The following is a 19,307-nucleotide window of genomic DNA, read 5'->3' as shown; positions in this document are numbered from 1 at the left end:
GAACTGGGCTAAACCCAAACTGGGTCAAACAGCAGGTGGACTCGTAGAAGATAAGATACTGCTCCTGAGTGGAATATAAAAAAGTGGGCTATAATCTACTTGATAGCCACAATACATTCACTTTCTAAGTCAGATTTAGAGTGTGTTTGAAGCGTGCCAAGATGATGACCATGATGATGATGATGGTGGCCATGATGGTGACCTGCAGCTCTCTGGTGCTGCTGGGCCTGGCAGCAGCTAATGCTTCCACTGGGACTGTCACCCGCACCTCCTCTTCCTCCTCAACGTCCCCCTCTTCCTCAACCTCTTCACCACGCATGAAGCTCTCCTACAAAGGTAAGAGAACCAAAGCTTTGAAGGGTCAAGTTGGAGGCGTTTCAGTGGTGGTTTGTTCATTTGAATGTGCATGGTGGGAATTATTTTATTCTGTGGACAGAACAAGTACACACAAGCGCACACATGCACACGCAAGCGCGCACACACGCACACACACACACACACTCTCAATAACACATACAGTACGCACACATTCTCAACTTTGTGTGATATTCCGCCATATCCTTCTCAAAGTAAACAGTGCTGAACTGTAGCCAGACATAATTTGCGGCTGCTAAGATTCACAGCCACCCTCTCTTTACATAAACAAATGCACGTGTGCGCACGCGCGCACACACAGCTTAAAACACAGAGTGGTAGGGTTTTGTGTTTCATCTCCAGCACTGTAAGTTAGAAGAAGGCGGCTCTTTGCCCAAAACAACCGCATAAACCAGGGATGTGTTCCATCATTGAAAGCCAGCAATTACAGCCTGAACTAACTCAACCAGAGACGTGGGGCTAGCTGAAGGCTGCCTGCCCAGCTGAGATACGCTCTCCCTTTTAATTTAGGCTGAAGGTAGCATGTAGCATGTAGCATACGGTACAGATGGGAGGACAGCAGAGTATATTAGTTTTAGTTGACATATGAAGGACTAATAAATGTCTTAATGACCTCATGCATCACTGGAAGGACTTTATTGAGCCTGCATGACACAGCAGCAGTGCGTCTGGCTGGCTGATGAATGGTTTTACTTCAGGCTACTTCATAATTCCTAAACACAATGTCTTTTGTTATAGGCAAAGTAATGACTAGGATAATGGGCAAGTAAGCGGTTGTTAAAATAACTCTTTGATGTGGTAATTCAAGTCCCAGTGGAACTCCTTTAGCTGCCTGAGCGGGGCTCAATGATGGTCAGTCAGTCTGTCTTTTTGTGTGCTATTATTAGCTTTTTAAAAACCAACACGATAGACATCAGAACATTATCATGCTGATGTAGTGTATGTTGTATTCTAAACATTAGCCTGTTACTGTGTGATATATCTTTGAGTACATTAACACATTTTACAGTATGAACGTCATCATGTTAAGATTCAAAATCTGCTCATTTAGGTCCAGCTGAAAACGAGTCAAATTTCCAACGCAATTTCAATATCCAAATGATATCGAAAATCCAATTTAGACAGCAAATATGAACCCATAAGATGTCCTATGGTGGGCCGTTTTTTTTATGTGTAGCTGACTTTGCAGCCTTTACATATACTATAATACTGAAAGAAGGGAGACATATGAGCACACTTAACTAACAACTACACAAATTGACCAACATTGCATGATTCTTTAGAGAAAAACTTAGAGAGCAAGTTATACTTTCAGTAGAGTTTAAGTGTGTTCTTTCAGCCCAGGGTTTTGGTCACCACAGTATGGTGAAAGTAAACATCAACACTTTTGCTGAAAATGGCAAGGGCAGTAGACCCAGAGTAAGATGTCTGATGTCATGCAGGCGTGTGTTGGGTGGCGTCAGAGTCTTCATTACAGCTATAAATCCTCATTTGAACAATGGCAGACCAATAAAGCCGTTTTAATGTCTGAGCGAATAGGGCTTTGTTTTTTTGTTAAGCTCTCGGTTATAAGCCAGACAAGCAGTGGAGGATGCAGTCCCTTCATTTCTTCAACTTCTCGGGCTGACATGTTTCTTTTCTTTTTCCTTTTTTTCTTTCCACTGGCTTGGGGTATAACTATTATAGACTAAATTCACAAATACAAGCTGAATTTTCCTGGGCACTGTTCCTCCTACAATTTGTTCTTGCCAGGTTGGAGACAGCAGGGACACTCAACTTTTCCAATGAAACCCATATTGTGTCATTACTGTCAGAGGATTCTGTCCATGCCTGATGACAAGGCACTGGCCTTCAGGACACCAAAATATTGTTTTAATACTAAAAATAAGTGGTAATTGTCTTTTTTTTTAATCCACCCAAATGACTTGTGGCAGCCCTGTGGCCAACTAACTGATTTGAAGCTGAAGACTCTAAATACTGTTTTGGGTTTGATACTTTGATCACAAAATCTTCCTTAGGTCATTGTTGAGTGTTAGTGGTTGTTTTATTAAAGACGTAATCACAAAAAACAAGAATATGGTTAAAGGCTATGAATACCAATACCAATACATATTCCTCATAACAGTTGACAGTGCATTGTCAGTTGAAATAGCTTGTGTGAGTTTGCATGGTTGCGTCTACAGTAACAGGAGGATACAACATGTCACATACTGTATGTGATGGGGGACATGGTGTCACGTCACCCACTATAATGCCCTATATATTTGTGCCATTTCAGAGTTGCAGCAGTTCAATGGAGTGCGTCGGTTTGAGCTGGAGCGATCCTGCTGCTTCAGCGCTCTGCTGCTGGATGAAGAGAGAGGGCGTCTGTTTGTCGGAGCCAAGAACTTCCTGCTGTCGCTTTCGTTAGACAACATCGCCAAGCAGGAACACAAGGTCGGTCACAACTAAAATTCAATTCAAACCACTGTCTTTTGCTAGGCAGACCTCAACGTTAATAATACATTTTTTTACTGTCCCACAGCACAATAAAGCCATAGTAGGGGTGTGAAAGGTGTGTTGATTAATACTAAGTCTGAGCTGCTACTTTGCTGTTGTTTCAACACTTGTACTAATTGTCTAAGTTAAAAAAAGCAAGCACATTGGAATCCTATTAAACAGAGCAGTATTACACAGAAGCTATTGTATTCTTTAAGTAAATGGTATTAACAAATGAAGACCTGTGTGTACTGTGGCCTGATTAGCAACCATTTGTGTCTTTTATAAAATGACTGTACTTGTGTTAATTCCAAACTGGATCAATGACATCATACTGGCAAGAGATTGTGTGATGGAGTGTTATGTGTCAGTGACATATTGCCTGATTCATAAGAATGATTTGTTACCGTTGTTATCAAAATCAGGCCACACACGTTATGATTTGGTTTTTTATGTGGCCCATAAGGCATGGCAGAGGTAGTAATATTCAAAAGTGTTGAAAAGTTTAACCAAAATGCTCCATCTAAAAATTTTGAAGATGGTATTCATGCACATATGGCACCACTCAGGATGGCTCTCGCTTCTAAGAAGAGAAGAAAGAGAAATGTGGGATTAATAGAGAAAAAGTAGGATTCCAAAGAGGTAGATAGTTATGTAAAGAGAACATTCATCTAGAGAACATTACGATTGCTATCAAAATGACATACTTTGATAGAAACCTTTGCTGTAGATATGAGAAAGTCATAGTCGGCATTTTAAGATGCAGAGGCACATTTGTACAGACTTGATTATACATATCAAAGCAGAAGATACCTTTATGAAAAAATGCACACACTACAGGAGACGCTAAGTGCTTTTAACAACTGATATACAAGCACACCACAGCCATCTGTCCACAGCTTTTTGAAGTAAATCAAATGATGCTTAGCGGGATATATATTTAAAGCCTCAGTCGGTGTTAGGTGCATGCATGAGTCTGATTTATAATGAGTGGGGAGAATGAAAAGAGAATAGGATGTTAGGAAGAGAAAGAATCTGAGAGGATATGAGATGGCCTTTGTTTATTTTAACATCTGGGTGCCTCATTTGAGGTGTTCCTCGCTGAATGGCATACTATTCATTTAGAAGGAACAAACCCTTTAAACAAATTGTGAATAAGTAAATGAGTCCAAAAACAAACATTCTCATTGCATTGCTAGCATCATCTAACATTTGCCTGTTGTGTTTCAGATCTACTGGCCAGCTCCTGTTGACTGGAGGGAGGAATGTAACTGGGCCGGCAAGGACATCACTGTAAGTCTCTTCTCTGTCAAACCACTTCACCTTACCTAATATGACCTCTTCACATGTTCTGACATATTTTGCTTACAAGTTATAAAAAATATACACTTCTATGGAACCGGAAAGACGCTCATCTGTATTGCTTCTCTGAGAAGTGACGTTGGATAGTCTTCTATGCCTGTGTTTGAACCATAATTCAGTACATTAAATACTTTTTGAAAATCATCCCTCATCAGACATCATACATTGAGTTATTTACGAGGACTGAGGAGCTCCTTGTGGATAAGATAAATGTCCACTCCTAGCACAACACAATGCTACCTTTTAATCCACTGGAGTCATGGGAGTCATCACAAGCTAAAAACACCACGTTTTAACAGAATTATATATTATACGCACACTCCTATTTTTGGACCCGTTATGTGTTTAGATTACTCTTCCTTTAAGTCCTCTCTGACTAAGATCTGTTCAGTCTGATGCTGAGCCAAGACAGTTGGGTTTTTTTTCCACAGGAGTTTACAATCAGTGCCTCAGTGTGTGTTCTATGGCTTTATAGGCGACAGTAACCACATTTCTTAAATGGCAACTAAATAAGTAACTTTAATTTGGTTAAGGAATTAGATTAACCCAGTTAGAGCTATCTAGATTTCTGCAGAACAAACCTGATTTATAGGCCAAGCGTAAAACATCACAAGTTTAAAATAGATATTTTAACAAGGGCTGGTTGATAAGGCTAAACATGTTAACACGATACAATGTTCCATAACAGTCAATATTGATCATTAGGGACATAAAAGCCTTTTGATATAGTGTGTTCAAACTTCAGTTAATAAATGTCAGTAGCACTTTGATGATTCTAACTGCCGGCGAAAACCTATGATTAACACTATAGCCTTTCAATAGATACCAGCCCCATGCATGAATTCCAAATGGTTCAAAAAACAGTTTACGGTTTATTTCGGGCGTGCCTTGGATTGGCGTTTTAGGGCAAATTTTAAAGGACTGTTAATTAAAGGGGTTAAACAAAGAAGGCCTAGTCTCTCAGATCACATAATCTACTGTAATGCTTAGGGCCACCATGCTACTTCCCTCTGTGTTTTTATTGGCTGCCAAAAAATTTTTTTTCAAAGTCAAGATTTTTCTATTTTGATGTAGACAAGAGAAACATTTGTGGTTTCTGAGAATACGTGGAGTGAATACTGAATGTGATAATTATGCGGCTAAACGACATGTTTCTGTACATGGATGAAGTCTGGTCAGAGCAGGCCTCGGCTTCACTGACCCACATGAAGAGGCCACCAGGAGCCTATAGACCACCCAGGATTACATCATACACAATTAGCTCACTCTGCGTGTGTGTGTGTGTGTGTGTGTGTGTGTGTGTGTGTGTGTGTGTGTGTGTGTGTGTGTGTGTGTGTGTGTGTGTGTGTGTGTGTGTGTGTGTGTGTGTCATGTGTGTGTGTCATGTGTGTGTTAAACTAACTTCCCATCAATGCATGCTGACCACAAATCTTCCTATATATATATAAACTGTATATACTGTATGCTCATGCGTTTCACAATGTGTGTGTCCATTTGGTCATGTATGTTTAGGTATCAAATGTGTGTGTGCTTTTCTTTGTGTGTGTAAAACAAACCCTTCATCAGGGTGATTACACAGCTGTAGCGGACGGACAACGGGCTCCATTCATACTAAAAAGGTCCCGGCTTCAGTTTCACCTGACCAGGAGCCTGTCTGGTGTGTGTGCGTGCGTGTGTGTGTGCGTGCGTGCGTGCGTGCGTGCGTGCGTGCGTGCGTGCGTGCGTGCGTGCGTGCGTGCGTGCGTGCGTGCGTGCGTGCGTGCGTGCGTGCGTGCGTGCGTGCGTGCGTGCGTGCGTGTGTTTGATAGAGACTGGGAGTAGTGGAGGAAATTAGTAAAATTGCTCTGGAGGGAGAAGAGAAGGAGAGATGGAGGGAGAAACCGATAAGAAAATAAAAGAGAATCTTTGGGAATTTTTAATACATCTGTTGCATGGAAGGGAGTTTTCCCCTGGCCAGTTGACATTCCTGACCTCCTGTCCTTTAACATTTTATATTTATCCTTTGTTATACTCCCACCACCCATTTATTCCTTTTTTGACTTTTCGTATCTTTGTGAACACTCAACCACATACAGAGAACTGAGTGACCTCACATGGTCGGCTCTAATTACAGCGTTACGAGTGGGTTACTCTGTAGGAAAAGGCCAATATCTCTCTCCCCACTGCATCTGTTCTTTCCTATTTTCCTTATTCTCTCTATCTCTCTCTCTCTCTTTCTCCCAGTCCTCCACTTTTCCCATGCTCTCTCTCTCGCTCTCTCTCTCTCTCTCCCTCTCTCTCTCTCTATCTGTATCTCATAGTAATTGTTCTCTGGGAGCCAGAGTTTTCTCATGTTGTTTTCGACCCCCTCGGATTTCTCAGTATGGCAGCATTAACAAACTGGTATCGCCCCCCGCCCCCCGACACTTGCACAGGAGCTCAGAAAAATCCACAGAAGCGCCCCAGAAATGTTTCAGTTGTTGCCTCTTCTGCTAAGAAAAAACCTATATGGCTACGTTCAGCAGAAGGAATCAAATCCATGCGCGGCTACCAAAGATTTACCTCATGTAGATGTGCCGACAGTGTTGATGTAATTAATCAGAATTCCTCATGCGGGCAACAGAAGTTACGTACTAAGGCTTTAATATTAGTATCATTATGACATATTATGGTGTCTTGGAAAACCGTAGATGGATTTAATATCTTCTAGTTGCTTCTAGTTTGGCCAGGTGCTCCATTGTCTTGAGTGTACTCATGTGGGACACCGGTGAAGAATCAGATCCTTGTCAATGTGCTAGGGATTCCTTCTCCGCCTGATATTCAGACTAAATGTATGTTTTATTTTCCTTATTGTATTCATTTGAATTGCTGAACCAATCTATGATGTGGATAGTGATTCAGACAACTTTCTGGTGGACTGGGTAAAACCTATAGTGGGGGATGGGACCTTGGGGGGAATATTGGGGCGATGTGTGTGTAACATCCTTGCTATATATTTTCAATAAACCTATAAGGCAGACACAACATAAGAGTTGAAGGCTTTCTCTCAGCTGGTTGCTTGGCAACCTCACGGTGATGACAAGAAGTTACTGTGCCTGACCAAGAAATAAGCCAGCCCTTCACCCCCAATAAAACCACAGCTTGTTATTTTTACGCTTAGGTTTAAAGATATAGGGCCGGTTTCGCAGACATGGATTAAGCCTAGTTCTGGACTAAATTGTACTTTCAATGGACAATCTCCATTCAAAATTCCATTTAGTCCAGGACTAGGCTTAATCCATGTCTGTGAAACTGGCCCATAGTGTGTTAATTTGTTCAGCTAGAAAAAAGAGCTAGGCTGTGTGTTTCCCCTCTTTCCAGTCTATGCTATCATTTTCTAAATTAATCGGTATCGATATTAACTCTCAGACACAAAGCAAGTAAGTGTATTTCCCAAAATTTGGAACTGTTCCTTTGCTTGGTTGTACTGCAATGTTAGTTACCTCAAACATAACATCTCCACTACAGTGCATAACAGCAGTAGTTCAACAAATACACACAGGAAATGTGATGGGCTTAACACGTTGCCCACATGAAGATAAGTCATAATCACAAACACACACACACACACACACACACACACACACACACACTCATTCACTGACCACAGGAAATCCTTCTAACACCATAGAGCCACGCTAACACAAACACAGACACATGCTCATAAACAAACAGTCTGACAGTGGCAGCAAACAGTTGACAGTTCACCCAGACTCTCCGTCTGTCTCACCACTTACTGTAGAGCCAGATTTAAATGTACAGAATTGAGGGATTGGGTGTTTATGCCTGTCATGTGAGCACCAGTTAAATGAATATCCCCAGTTAACATCAACTGACCGAGTGGGAATTGTGTAAACCGTTGAGGTTAAGTGAATGCTCAAAGCTGGAAACATATCTGTCTATACAGTGGGGCAGCTAGCATCTAGTCAGATCTGCAAAACACTCATTGCTAGTTGGTCATTTAGAAAGGCTCTTGAAAAATCGTCATATATTTTTGTAATTTTGGTATTCAAATGTGGAGAATCCTTTGGCAATAGACCCAACTCTTAACCATAATCGGAGCAAGGCAGCATTCTTTTTGAAAAGCACAAGTATAATCATTTGACTTGCACTGTGTAGAATTATTGCATAGATCGCTATGGATCTTCAGATTCGCTTTACTCAAACAAATAACTAGTCACTGAAGCAACTGAGCATTTCCACTCCAATGATCAACATAAGGAAATGTCTTTTATGAATGCACTGTACAGTTTGCATAAAGTCAGAGTTCAGAAATTAGTTTGTAGCGAGCACAACTATGCCAGTCAAATATTACTGCTGCTATACCTTGTTCAGATAGCGGCGGTCAAAGGCATTCCTGAGATATCACTGTGCTGTGTTGTGTATCTAATGGTCGTCCACTCTGCACCATTCTTCTAATGTTCAGCCTCAGCCTTGTTGGATCACTGGAACTCTTTGCTCCCAGATAGCATCAAAACACAAAAAGCAAGATAAACCCTATAGCTTTGTCTCTGTCTAAACTTGTATAATGCTACGTTAAACAAGATTGAAATGTGTGTGGAGAATGGTTTGAAAATGGCAGTGCCAGAAAAAAATTATAACAAGGGAATTTTATTGAAATATTTGCAGATTTTGGCCAAATTAGTGTTCTTATGGTTATAATAAATAAGATACAGTGACAAAATGTACCTAATTGATGCTTATATATTGCAGAAACAATCCTTAAGACATAGGCTATAAATATTGTCCAAAACCATTAACTATTTAACTATTGGGTATATTTAACATTTTGTTTTGACTTGGGTGTAATAACTCAATAGGAAACCTAGTTAATGTGACACAGACAGACGGAAGTGGGGTAGATGTAGCAGAAGGCCAGATAAAGGCTGGAATGATGAAATGGCAGATCGGGTTAATTATTTGTAGAATGGATAAAGGATAGAGAGAGAACAGGGGGGAAAAAAGACATCCCCTGGGTAACAATAAAAGCTTTATAAGACATGAGGGCAAGTCACCTAAAGCTACAGGCCGCCGTAAGGTCACAGCCTGCGTTTTGCTCACTGTTTCAACTAATGAGCCGATGGGAGGTCAAAGGTTGGCCGGCGAACCCTTTTTAACTGCCACACCCACAACCCCACACACACACACACACACACACAAAAACACATACACACACACACACTAACAAACACAGACACACACACACATACAGTGATTACTGGCATAATTCACCTCCCTGGTTCTCCTCTTTCCCTTTCTGATCTTTTCAAAGTCTTTCAGAGCGTCTTTTCTCTCCTCACCTTTTCTTTTTGCTCCTGCCCTCTTTCTCTTTTGTCACATCAAAGAAGTGACTTTTTTAAAACCGCCGCTCCACTGACTCCCTCGCCTTCCTCTGCCCTCTGACACACACACACACACACACACACACACACACACACACACACACACACACACACACACACACACACACACTATAAGGGTTTAAAAAACACAATGGGAGACAGATTGAAGAGAAGGAGTTCCAGCTTCAGATACACACAATCAGAATCATGAAAAACATTTTTAACTAAACTTGAAGCGAGTATGTTCAGAGCAGAACAGAGCACCATTGGAAGCTGGATAGGCGTATGTTCAAATCTGTGTATGTTCCTTTATTGTGTATATGTGTGTGTAAGCCTGAGGGCCAATGCAGAAGCAGATTGTGTGTGTGTATGTGCCCCCTTCTTTCATGGGAAACAGAGTTCTCCTGTGTTTGTCAACAGTTTAATCGGCATGTCGATCGGTTGAACACCTTCACATGTGCGGGCACACAAACACACACACAAACACAGGCACATGTATGTATTCACACACCAACAACTCCAACTCTGACCCCTTGGTGGTTTTCAAAGGCTGAAAGGCAGGCCTTTGTTCTAAACTGCTTTCTGTGTGTGTGTGTGTGTGTGTGTGTGTGTGTGTGTGTGTGTGTGTGTGTGTGTGTGTGTGTGTGTGTGTGTGTGTGTGTGTGTGTGTGTGTGTGTGTGTGTGTGTGTGTGTGTGTGTGTGTGTGTGTGTGTGTGTGTGTGTGTGTGTGTGTGTGTGTGTGTGTGTGTGTGTGTGTGTGTGTGTGTGTTTGTGTGTGTGTCAGGCCTAATGAGCCACAATTCCGCTCTTGTCACTGCTTTCACAACCTGGCCTGTCTGTCTGTCACCCTCGACCATTCATTAGGAGGGTAAAAAGAGATGGAGAAAGATATACCATACACACATACGTACATTATTATATTAAGTTTACATTCTTCAATCTTTATCTTAAAGTAAATTTGGACGGCAACCACAATCCATCTTTCAATATATGAATGCAATATAAAGCATACAATTGTACATTTTGAGAAAATAACATGCCATGCTCCACTGATCAAGCAAAAACAGTTCTACCATCTTAAGAAAATTTGTCTAAAAAATGTAGAATAAGGCCAAATAACGTAGGCCTACTGTAGAAGCTCATAAATCAGAAGAAAAACATGTAGATTAACAGACTAAATTGTGCAGACTTTGTAGACAGCGCGATTCTTATCGATAAATCCAGCCCAAGACTAACGGCCAAAATGCATGTCCTCATAAACCTCTTCTCCGGTGGCCCCCCCAGGGGTCCAACAGTGTTTGTAACTTGATCAACAGACAGATGTTACAGTGGCCTGTCTGGGAACAGTAGACATTGAAGAGAGAGGTAGGGACGGTCAAATCACATGTGAGAGCCAGTGTGTGTGTGTGTGTGTGTGTGTGTGTGTGTGTGTGTGTGTGTGTGTGTGTGTGTGTGTGTGTGTGTGTGTGTGTGTGTGTGTGTTCACAGTACTGATTTGAAAGAACGATATTAGTTCATTATATATCATCAAAGAGCCATGGCAAGAAAAGGAGTGCGTACCAAGCGCTCTGTTAATGTACTGTAAATCATTTCTGCAGTGGTCTCCTGGGATCCAGCTTACTGTAAACTGACTCCAAGATGGACAGATGTGACAGTGGGTCAATAACCTGCTGTCTAGATAAGAAGGGAGAGGAACAGACAGAAAGATAAGGAGACTGAAAAACATTGATGTAAAGAAGGGGAAACGAGAAGGAGAGATACAAGTGTTATGGAAAGTGGTTTGCTGTAAAAAGTGAGATGATTGAGCACCAGGTAGGGGAGAACGGGGTAATCTGAGCCACTTTTTACATTTGCTCCCCTCTAAGCGAGCTAAAATGATTTATCACTCAAATGTACACATTTCCCATTAATTCAGGATGTGTCCTAGAAATGGGCATTAGCAGAATTTTTTCAAGACAAAGGGCAGTGAAAATATGATTGTTTTAAAAAAAGTTGTCATGTGGCTCACTTTACCCCAGCTGTGGGGTAAACTGAGATGGACCATAAAAATCAAGGGGGTAAAGTGAACCAGCTGGGGGTAAACTGATCCACTCTGAAACTACCATAACAACACATATTGTAACAGTTAGAATCCTGAAAGCTAGCCACACATTCCAGAACTAATGTCGGACTAGTAAAAGAATGATGGGGGTTCGTCAATTAAGCAAAGCAAATTTTCTAAACACTTGAAAGTAAATCTGAACAAAATCAAATACAACATATTATAATTCAAAAGGTTTTAATAAGATTCAAATGAAAGATAGAACCAGTTAGATTAGAACACAGTCTGGGGGTTCAGAACACAGGACCCTTAGAGCCAGCTTGTGTCTGGGGGTCAAAGCATAGGAAAATCAGAACCAGCGAGAACAGCCTGGGACTCAGAACACAGGAGAAGTCCCAACTGGATTATAACATCAGCCTGTCATACTCCACAACTAGGCCTACTCTACATTCCAGCCCTGAAGGTTACAGGGAAAGATGAGAAGGTGCTCTTTCCGTGTGGTTGCCCCAGGTCGTCTTCCTGGTGTATTTCCTTGGCATGATGGCTTTTCTACAATGTGTATGACATTGAAATAAAACATATGTTATGTAATATTATATTAAAATATGTTTAGGACTAAACTTAACTTGTGCCTCATGGTGGGGGAAAGTGAGACAGTGTCTCACTTTACCCAACAGCATTTGGCTCACTTTCCCCCACCACCACAATTTGAGAAAAAACTACCTCTCTTAGCATTTCAGGCAAATCTTTAGCTAATATCATCACATGGTTTTTATATGTTGGTAGCTCATCAACACGTATGATAGAAGTTTTTCTACGTGAATACATTTGCTTTGGCACAACAGTTGATTAAGTTGACAGCAAGAAAATTTACTTTTACATGCAAAATACCTATTTTGGTGAAAGAAAACATGCTGACCACAGCACCATGAGGTCCTCTCTTTCAGGGCCATGGGGATATGAGAGGGTTTGAAAACATATATCTCACATGACCACAAATGTTTTCTGTTGCCTAGATACAGGGGGTGGCTCACATTACCCGATGCCTCAGATTCCCCCGTTCTCCCCTACTTCTGATTGATTGAGATTCAAAATTGATACACACTTAGTCATATGTCAAGCAAAAACGTTGCTGTAAAAAAACTAATTGTTTAACAGTTTGGGAAATACAATTGTCTAAACTCATTAACTAACAAGTTGTATCTCTTTTGTATAATTTCTCCAATAACGGAAGTGTAAAAATCACACAGGAGGAAATTCATCAGAGGCTGGGATAATACAGCACACACATAGTATTTATAACAGATTTAAAGCGTAATATTCAAATAACTTTATATGAATAAGCTGTAAGCTTCCTTCTTTTGTTCAAATGGAGGACAAATATAGAATGTACATGTTTACCTTTAGTCAACATTGTAGGTATGTGAGTGTCCAGCCAGGACACAAAGACTGTCACAACAGTTCATTGGAGGTGGAGCTGGACTCCACAGTGTTGTCACAGGCACACAGGGTGAGATGAGATATGTGAGGAATGTACATCACTAAACCAAGAGAGATAGAGAGAGTCCAAAGTTTGACGCTTTGATTTACTGTGTTTTTTTTCTTTTGTCATTTGACCTTGTTTTTCACTTTTTAAAGTGGGAATGCTGTAGGTTTTTTGCCACCTGCAGTATAGTTGACATGTTAGATTAAATGCTACACACAGCCAATACCTTTAAAAATAAATGTATTTCTGCTGGTGTACAATGCTCTGAAGCATCTGATCAGACAGAAAATAATGAGGCGAGGTGTCTGGGCCAAGCCAAATGGATACAATATTTGCCCCAGCCACAGACCCTGCTGCTGTCTGACAAGAGATACAAAAGTATCCGCAGCCATGCTACCAGACAAGCAGATTTTTTCCACAGGCTGTGAGACTCCACACTCCACCATTAATAAATGACATGGGACATTGTGCTATGCTTGGTTTGCACATTACCATATAATTACCTTGTGCACTACCCTCATTCACACACAAAACTAAAGTATTTATTTTTGCTATTTAATGACTATTTGACTAATGACTACTATAGCTACATACTTTGAGCATTAAAACTTGAAATTGCAATTCAGAGGTAAACTTAAAATGCGTATCTCTGTGTGTCTTTCAGTCCGACTGTGTGAACTATGTGAAGATCGTGCACCACTTCAACCGCACCCACCTGTACGCCTGTGGAACCGGGGCCTTCCACCCTACCTGTGCCTTCGTAGAGGTGGGACATCGGATGGAGGTAAGTTTAGTTACACACATAAAAAAAAACATACACAAACATATTATGCATGTCAAAAATGTTCATACTGGCTTAAAGATACAGAAACACTTCTTGAAGTATCTCAGCCTGAATTAATTTTATATTAATCAATTAGCCTACTGCTGGTCACGGTATAGTTACACTGAGGATATAATGTATAAATGACTGCTGCCTTTAATAGTTCTTAAAAAGAGTTACTTTTAAAGAAACTGTGCTCAGATGTGTGGTAATGTGAATCTCAGTTCGTCTGGCAACCAAATTACTTTCTTTTCATAATAAGTGAAAACATAATCTGACCATAAATTAATCTGACCATTAAATAAATTAAAATGTTCACATCTGATATCCAGCTGTTAATCATGCGTGGGAACCTTGGCTCAACACAATCCACTCGAGGCAAACCAAAGTGTAGAATGATGCTGCACAGAGGGTAAAATGTGGCCAAGCGTGCAGGCAAATCCACCATTGGCTCATTTTGCATTTCAAAATTACACACTGTGCCGAAAAACTCAACCCAAAATGTATTGTTTTATTGTGACAAAAAAAGAACAAAGTGTATGTGTGTGATCGCACGTTGTCTTCTCCCTATCAGGACCATGTGTTCAGGATTGACCCATCTAAGGTGGAGGACGGGAAAGGGAAGAGTCCATATGATCCTCGCCACAATGCTGCATCTGTACTTGTCGGTAAGCTATCAATCTACCAACTACTAGGTTTATACTTTACATTTGGCTCATGTAACAACATTCGTCATCATTGACTTAGTGTGGTCCATCTCAAGGTTGGACTGATGCTACCTCAAAAGTGTCTCGTTGGAAATATATTATGGCTGTGTTCTTTCCTAAAATCTTCATGATTGGCTGATTTTGGTGGATGGTATACGCTAAATACCTAGTCATCAGTAAAAAGCACATGACCAATCAAGGAGTTAATGATTAATTATGTATCCTAGGCGATGAGCTATACGCAGGCGTGGCCACGGACCTAATGGGACGAGACTTCACCATCTTCAGAAGCCTGGGGAAACGGCCCTCCATACGCACCGAACAGCATGACTCACGCTGGCTCAATGGTCAGTGTGTGTGTGTTTCTGTCAGCTATTCTTTCTTTCCATTGAGCTCACGTTGCATTAAAACTCACCCCCAATCTGGATGTAATAGAACATCATTCACAACAATTGTTCCTCTGTCTGTGTCTACCAGAGCCAAAGTTCGTTGGCTCCTTCTGGGTCCCGGAAAGTGAAAACCAGGACGACGACAAGGTGTTTTTCTTCTTCCGAGAGACGGCGGTGGAGGCCCAGGGGCTGGGGAAGTCCACCTACTCCCGCATTGGACAACTCTGCAGGGTGAGGGATTGTTTCAATCACTTAGGTCCAATATTTTAAATCAATTGTGAAAGAAAAAACACATGTCTGCCCCAGGCCCTCTCAATCAGATATTCTGTAAAAAAAAAACTAGATCATATTCTGTGAGTTTGAGTTTGGTAAAGTGGTTAAAAATGTCAAACAGTACCGTCCTTGTTCACTCTTGCACTCATTTAAATGTAATTTCCTGTTAAATAACTCTTGACAATTCTGTGTGGAATCAGAATGACATGGGCGGTCAGCGAAGCCTGGTGAACAAGTGGACCACATTCCTCAAGACCCGTCTGATCTGCTCGGTGCCAGGGGCCGACGGCAGCGACACCTACTTTGACGAGCTGCGTAAGTTTACATCGCACACAGATAGTGACCTACTGTATCAACTCGTTTATGACTGACATGTTGATGGAGGAGGGTAAGATGATGAAATGTTTAATGTAAAATAACATGAAGTTAGAAGTGAAGGCATGGTACTCAAGTGTAAGTCACCATAAGTGTTTTTGTAACCTTGGTGGTCAGCACATTTTCTGACCTCAATCTGTATTAATGTCAAGTGAACTTATATCACACGGCTAAACTAGTCCAGGTCTCTATATTCTTTCCACCTTGCCAATATTATCTTTCCAAAGCATTTTCATAAAGTGATCCCATTTTTCACAAGTTGGACAAAGCAAAACAAAGAGTTGAATTTGGGGCTGATTTTCTTCCAACCTTGATTTATCCGCTGGATTTTTACCCAGAAACACATTTTGTGGAAGCAAAAGGGAGAAGAAGTCGAGGAAAGCATAATAAATTAACCAGGATTTCTGACCTCAATTGTAGATTACAGTTCAGACCCACATTCCTGCAGACTTGAAGCAAGCATGAGTGAGAGATTAATTGCTAATATATTCTGGCCTGATCTGAAGCCAGTTGCTCTAGCTGTGGGTTCATAGTAAGTTGCAGGCTCGCCTCTGGTGAGTCTTCAGATGACAAAAGGCAATCATGTGTTTTCATTAGACAGGATCCAGAAGAGAGGCTACTTTTCTGAAGGATGGATTGTGGGCAGAGGAAATACTTTATGAAAGAGGCACTTTAACTTAAACTCACTGGGATTGTCAGTGCACATGGTCTGGTATGTCCAAGTGTGAATGCTTAGCAGGATGAGCTATTAGTAAAGGTAACTTCAAAAGGTAAATTGCACAAATACTGTTTATATTTATATCTTTATTTGAAGTGCATTTCAATCAGACAAAAATAAAGTCAATTCAACTAAAATACACCTTAATTTGGATCAACCCCTGACAATGTCACATTCCCTGCAGTCATGTGGTATGCACAGTCGCTGCAGCAGTTTCTTCTCACGTTAGTCATGTGATGTTTTTGGTTTGATCGGATCATATCTGTGGTGTGGGCAATAATATGATCCGCCTTTGTGCTTTTCTCGTGATGTAGTGGAAGGTGAACTTAGTGAAAGGTGAACTAAGTTGAAAAATTTGTCCAAATGGGAACCCTACCAGAGGCTAAACCTATCCATCAAATCCCTTGATGTGAACTATAAGTGCCTCGTCTTGACCAAGAGTCTTCTGACCATACCTGAGGCCAAATCCTTGGAGAGGACCTCCCATATGGGTTGATCTTTACCAGTTGCAATTATTCAACCGAAATACCAACACCACATCACTTTAGAATGACATATTCAACAGCTGTATTAAACAGTATTTGTTAGGGGGCCAATACTTGGGAAGGAAGGTTTGTTGCTGACTGCGACCTGACAAGTGCAAAACGTAAAAAAAAAAAAAATTTAACAAACAACCGCTCAAAGCCATAATGGATTCACCTCCGTGTCATGACCCTGGGTTATAAGTGAAATGTCTCTTTAAAGTAGTTAGTCATGGCCATAGGGCTTTGCTTATCTTTCCTTCAACCTTTGACCTCTGGGCTACCACCACCTAACCTGTGTGTGTGTGTGTGTGTGTGTGTGTGTGTGTGTGTGTGTGTCCGTCCTCAGGCGATGTTTTCCTGCTGCAGACGAGGGACAGAAAGAACCCTCTGGTCTACACCGTCTTCTCTACTTCCAGGTCAGAGTCCATTCGTATAGTCTGTGTGTGTGTTTGTGTGTTTGTGTGTGTGTGTTCATGTGTGTGTGTTTGTTATGATGCCGTTTTGGTGTTTCTAACCCACACCCTCCATGTCTCCCAGCAGCAGTGTATTTAAAGGCTCAGCTGTGTGTCTCTACTCCATGAATGACATCCGGAGGGCCTTCCTGGGGCCCTTCGCTCACAAAGAGGGGCCCAACTACCAGTGGGTCCCCTTCCAGGGAAAAGTGCCCTATCCCCGCCCAGGAATGGTATGTCAAAAACAGTCAAGACCCATCCATAGAATAGTGTCAGGAGTTTCTAACCGTAGTGAAGATCACATTTTACAAGAAGAGGTACTACATTTCCGAGTGAATGTGCTGCTTACTCATTTGTATTCTATGAAATTCTATGAAATACTTTTGCTCACATTTTTTTTTAAATATTTCCATTTGGGGCACTGAGGTGTAAAAGTCACAGTCAAGAATAATACACCAATCTTATAAAACATCAATATGATGTCAGTCTTCTAGGCACTTCGTATATATTTTTCAGTACTCGGTATTAGACCTCCTTTAATCCAAAAGCTCTCCACAAACCTCTCAATCAATATGTGCTTATCGGGGCTCTTCCATTCTGCTAAGCACAAAGCATAGCGTCAGCAGGAATTGTTATGTGGAGCTTCAGCTGTTACTGCCCCAGCAGAACAATCCCCATTGTATTACTGCAGAATAGTAATTGTATTTTGGCCTACAGTAAACCCTTTCTCATGCCGTCATCACCTCCCTGGGTTGTGACATTAGCGGAACAAATCACATTAAAAGAAAACCATCTTGCTTACAATGTCATTATGCAAAATTGGAAAGAAAGCAAACTCACTGTATAATGCATAAAACAGATTAGCAGTTCCCCACTTTATGGGCAAACCGTATACACAGTACAAACCATAAATACAGTGGAAAAAAAGGTGCATTGTGCCACAGCATATTTTAGTTCAATCTTACCCTGGAATGAAAGTCCAAGACTGGAATTTTAATTAGAGGGGGAGGCTGGACTTTGACCTGGAGAAAATCTCTCACGTCCCTGTGACCCATCACACCACAACCACGTCACTGTGGCCTGCTGTGACTGTGCTGTTACCAGTCAGACGGTTGATACCAGTTTAAATGCAGAGCAAATACAAAAGAAACTTCCTCATCACATAAAGTATGGATCATGGTGGATTCCTAACATGCAAAAGAGTGCACACAGTCAGTCCTGTTCTTCAGAGCTTTAACAATAACCTTTTACTCAGAGTCGAAGTGAATTTGAATGATAAGTAATTTTAATTGCTGGTTGACATTCTAAATTGAATAGTTCATACAGGTACATTCACACATTTGCATCAATATGTTCTGTCTTGATGGCTTCATTTAGAATGATTTGTTTTTGTTTACTTTTAATTTTTGAATCCCAATTGAAGTTCAGTAAATCTTTCATCGAAGTTGAACCACAATTGTACCTGCAAAATAACTACACACGTCTTTACCTTGAAATATAATTGACAGCCATTTGCAGTTTTTTTTTCATTCATAGATACTGTATTTCATTTGTTTTTAGTTTTCAAATTTGTAAAAACAAAACACCTTATGCTGGGATATGAAATAAACTTTTTTTTTTTTTGCCCTTTGTTAGTGTCCCAGCAAGACCTTCGGCAGTTTTGAGTCCACAAAGGGTTTTCCGGATGATGTGATCCAGTTTGCGCGGCACCACCCTCTGATGTTTAACCCGGTTTACCCCATGAGCCGACGGCCCATCTTTGTGAGGACCAACGTGGATTACAGCTTCACACAGCTCGTAGTGGACAGGGTCAATGCAGCAGACGGACAGTATGATGTCATGTTCATTGGCACAGGTAAATGACTTGTTTTTCAGTTGTGATCTTAACTTTATAACTTAACATTAAAATGATCAATTCATTTATTTAATGTGACTCAATGGAC

General features: G+C 41.0%; 1 protein-coding gene across 2 annotated transcripts in view; it reads left to right on the top strand.

Annotated features, from left to right (window-relative positions):
- sema3b (sema domain, immunoglobulin domain (Ig), short basic domain, secreted, (semaphorin) 3B) overlaps nucleotides 1-19,307 on the top strand; it is an 89,482-nt gene that overhangs the window by 63,365 nt on the left and 6,810 nt on the right. For both annotated transcript variants that reach the window (XM_080031899.1, XM_080031898.1), the window contains exons 2-12: nucleotides 1-336; nucleotides 2,654-2,811; nucleotides 4,084-4,146; nucleotides 13,768-13,887; nucleotides 14,501-14,594; nucleotides 14,861-14,980; nucleotides 15,111-15,253; nucleotides 15,496-15,610; nucleotides 17,259-17,328; nucleotides 17,453-17,597; nucleotides 19,000-19,219. The exon at nucleotides 1-336 is cut by the window's left edge and continues 242 nt beyond it. In XM_080031899.1, the coding sequence (XP_079888025.1) occupies nucleotides 162-336; nucleotides 2,654-2,811; nucleotides 4,084-4,146; nucleotides 13,768-13,887; nucleotides 14,501-14,594; nucleotides 14,861-14,980; nucleotides 15,111-15,253; nucleotides 15,496-15,610; nucleotides 17,259-17,328; nucleotides 17,453-17,597; nucleotides 19,000-19,219 (1,423 nt within the window). In that variant the 5' untranslated portion in view covers nucleotides 1-161. The remainder of the gene's footprint in view (nucleotides 337-2,653; nucleotides 2,812-4,083; nucleotides 4,147-13,767; nucleotides 13,888-14,500; nucleotides 14,595-14,860; nucleotides 14,981-15,110; nucleotides 15,254-15,495; nucleotides 15,611-17,258; nucleotides 17,329-17,452; nucleotides 17,598-18,999; nucleotides 19,220-19,307) is intronic.

The sequence above is a fragment of the Ammodytes marinus genome, assembly GCF_949987685.1.
Source record: "Ammodytes marinus genome assembly, chromosome: 7".
NCBI classification, from domain to species: domain Eukaryota; kingdom Metazoa; phylum Chordata; class Actinopteri; order Uranoscopiformes; family Ammodytidae; genus Ammodytes; species Ammodytes marinus.
The sequence above is the reverse complement of the archived record's forward strand: the minus strand, read 5'-3'. Positions and strand labels throughout refer to the sequence as shown.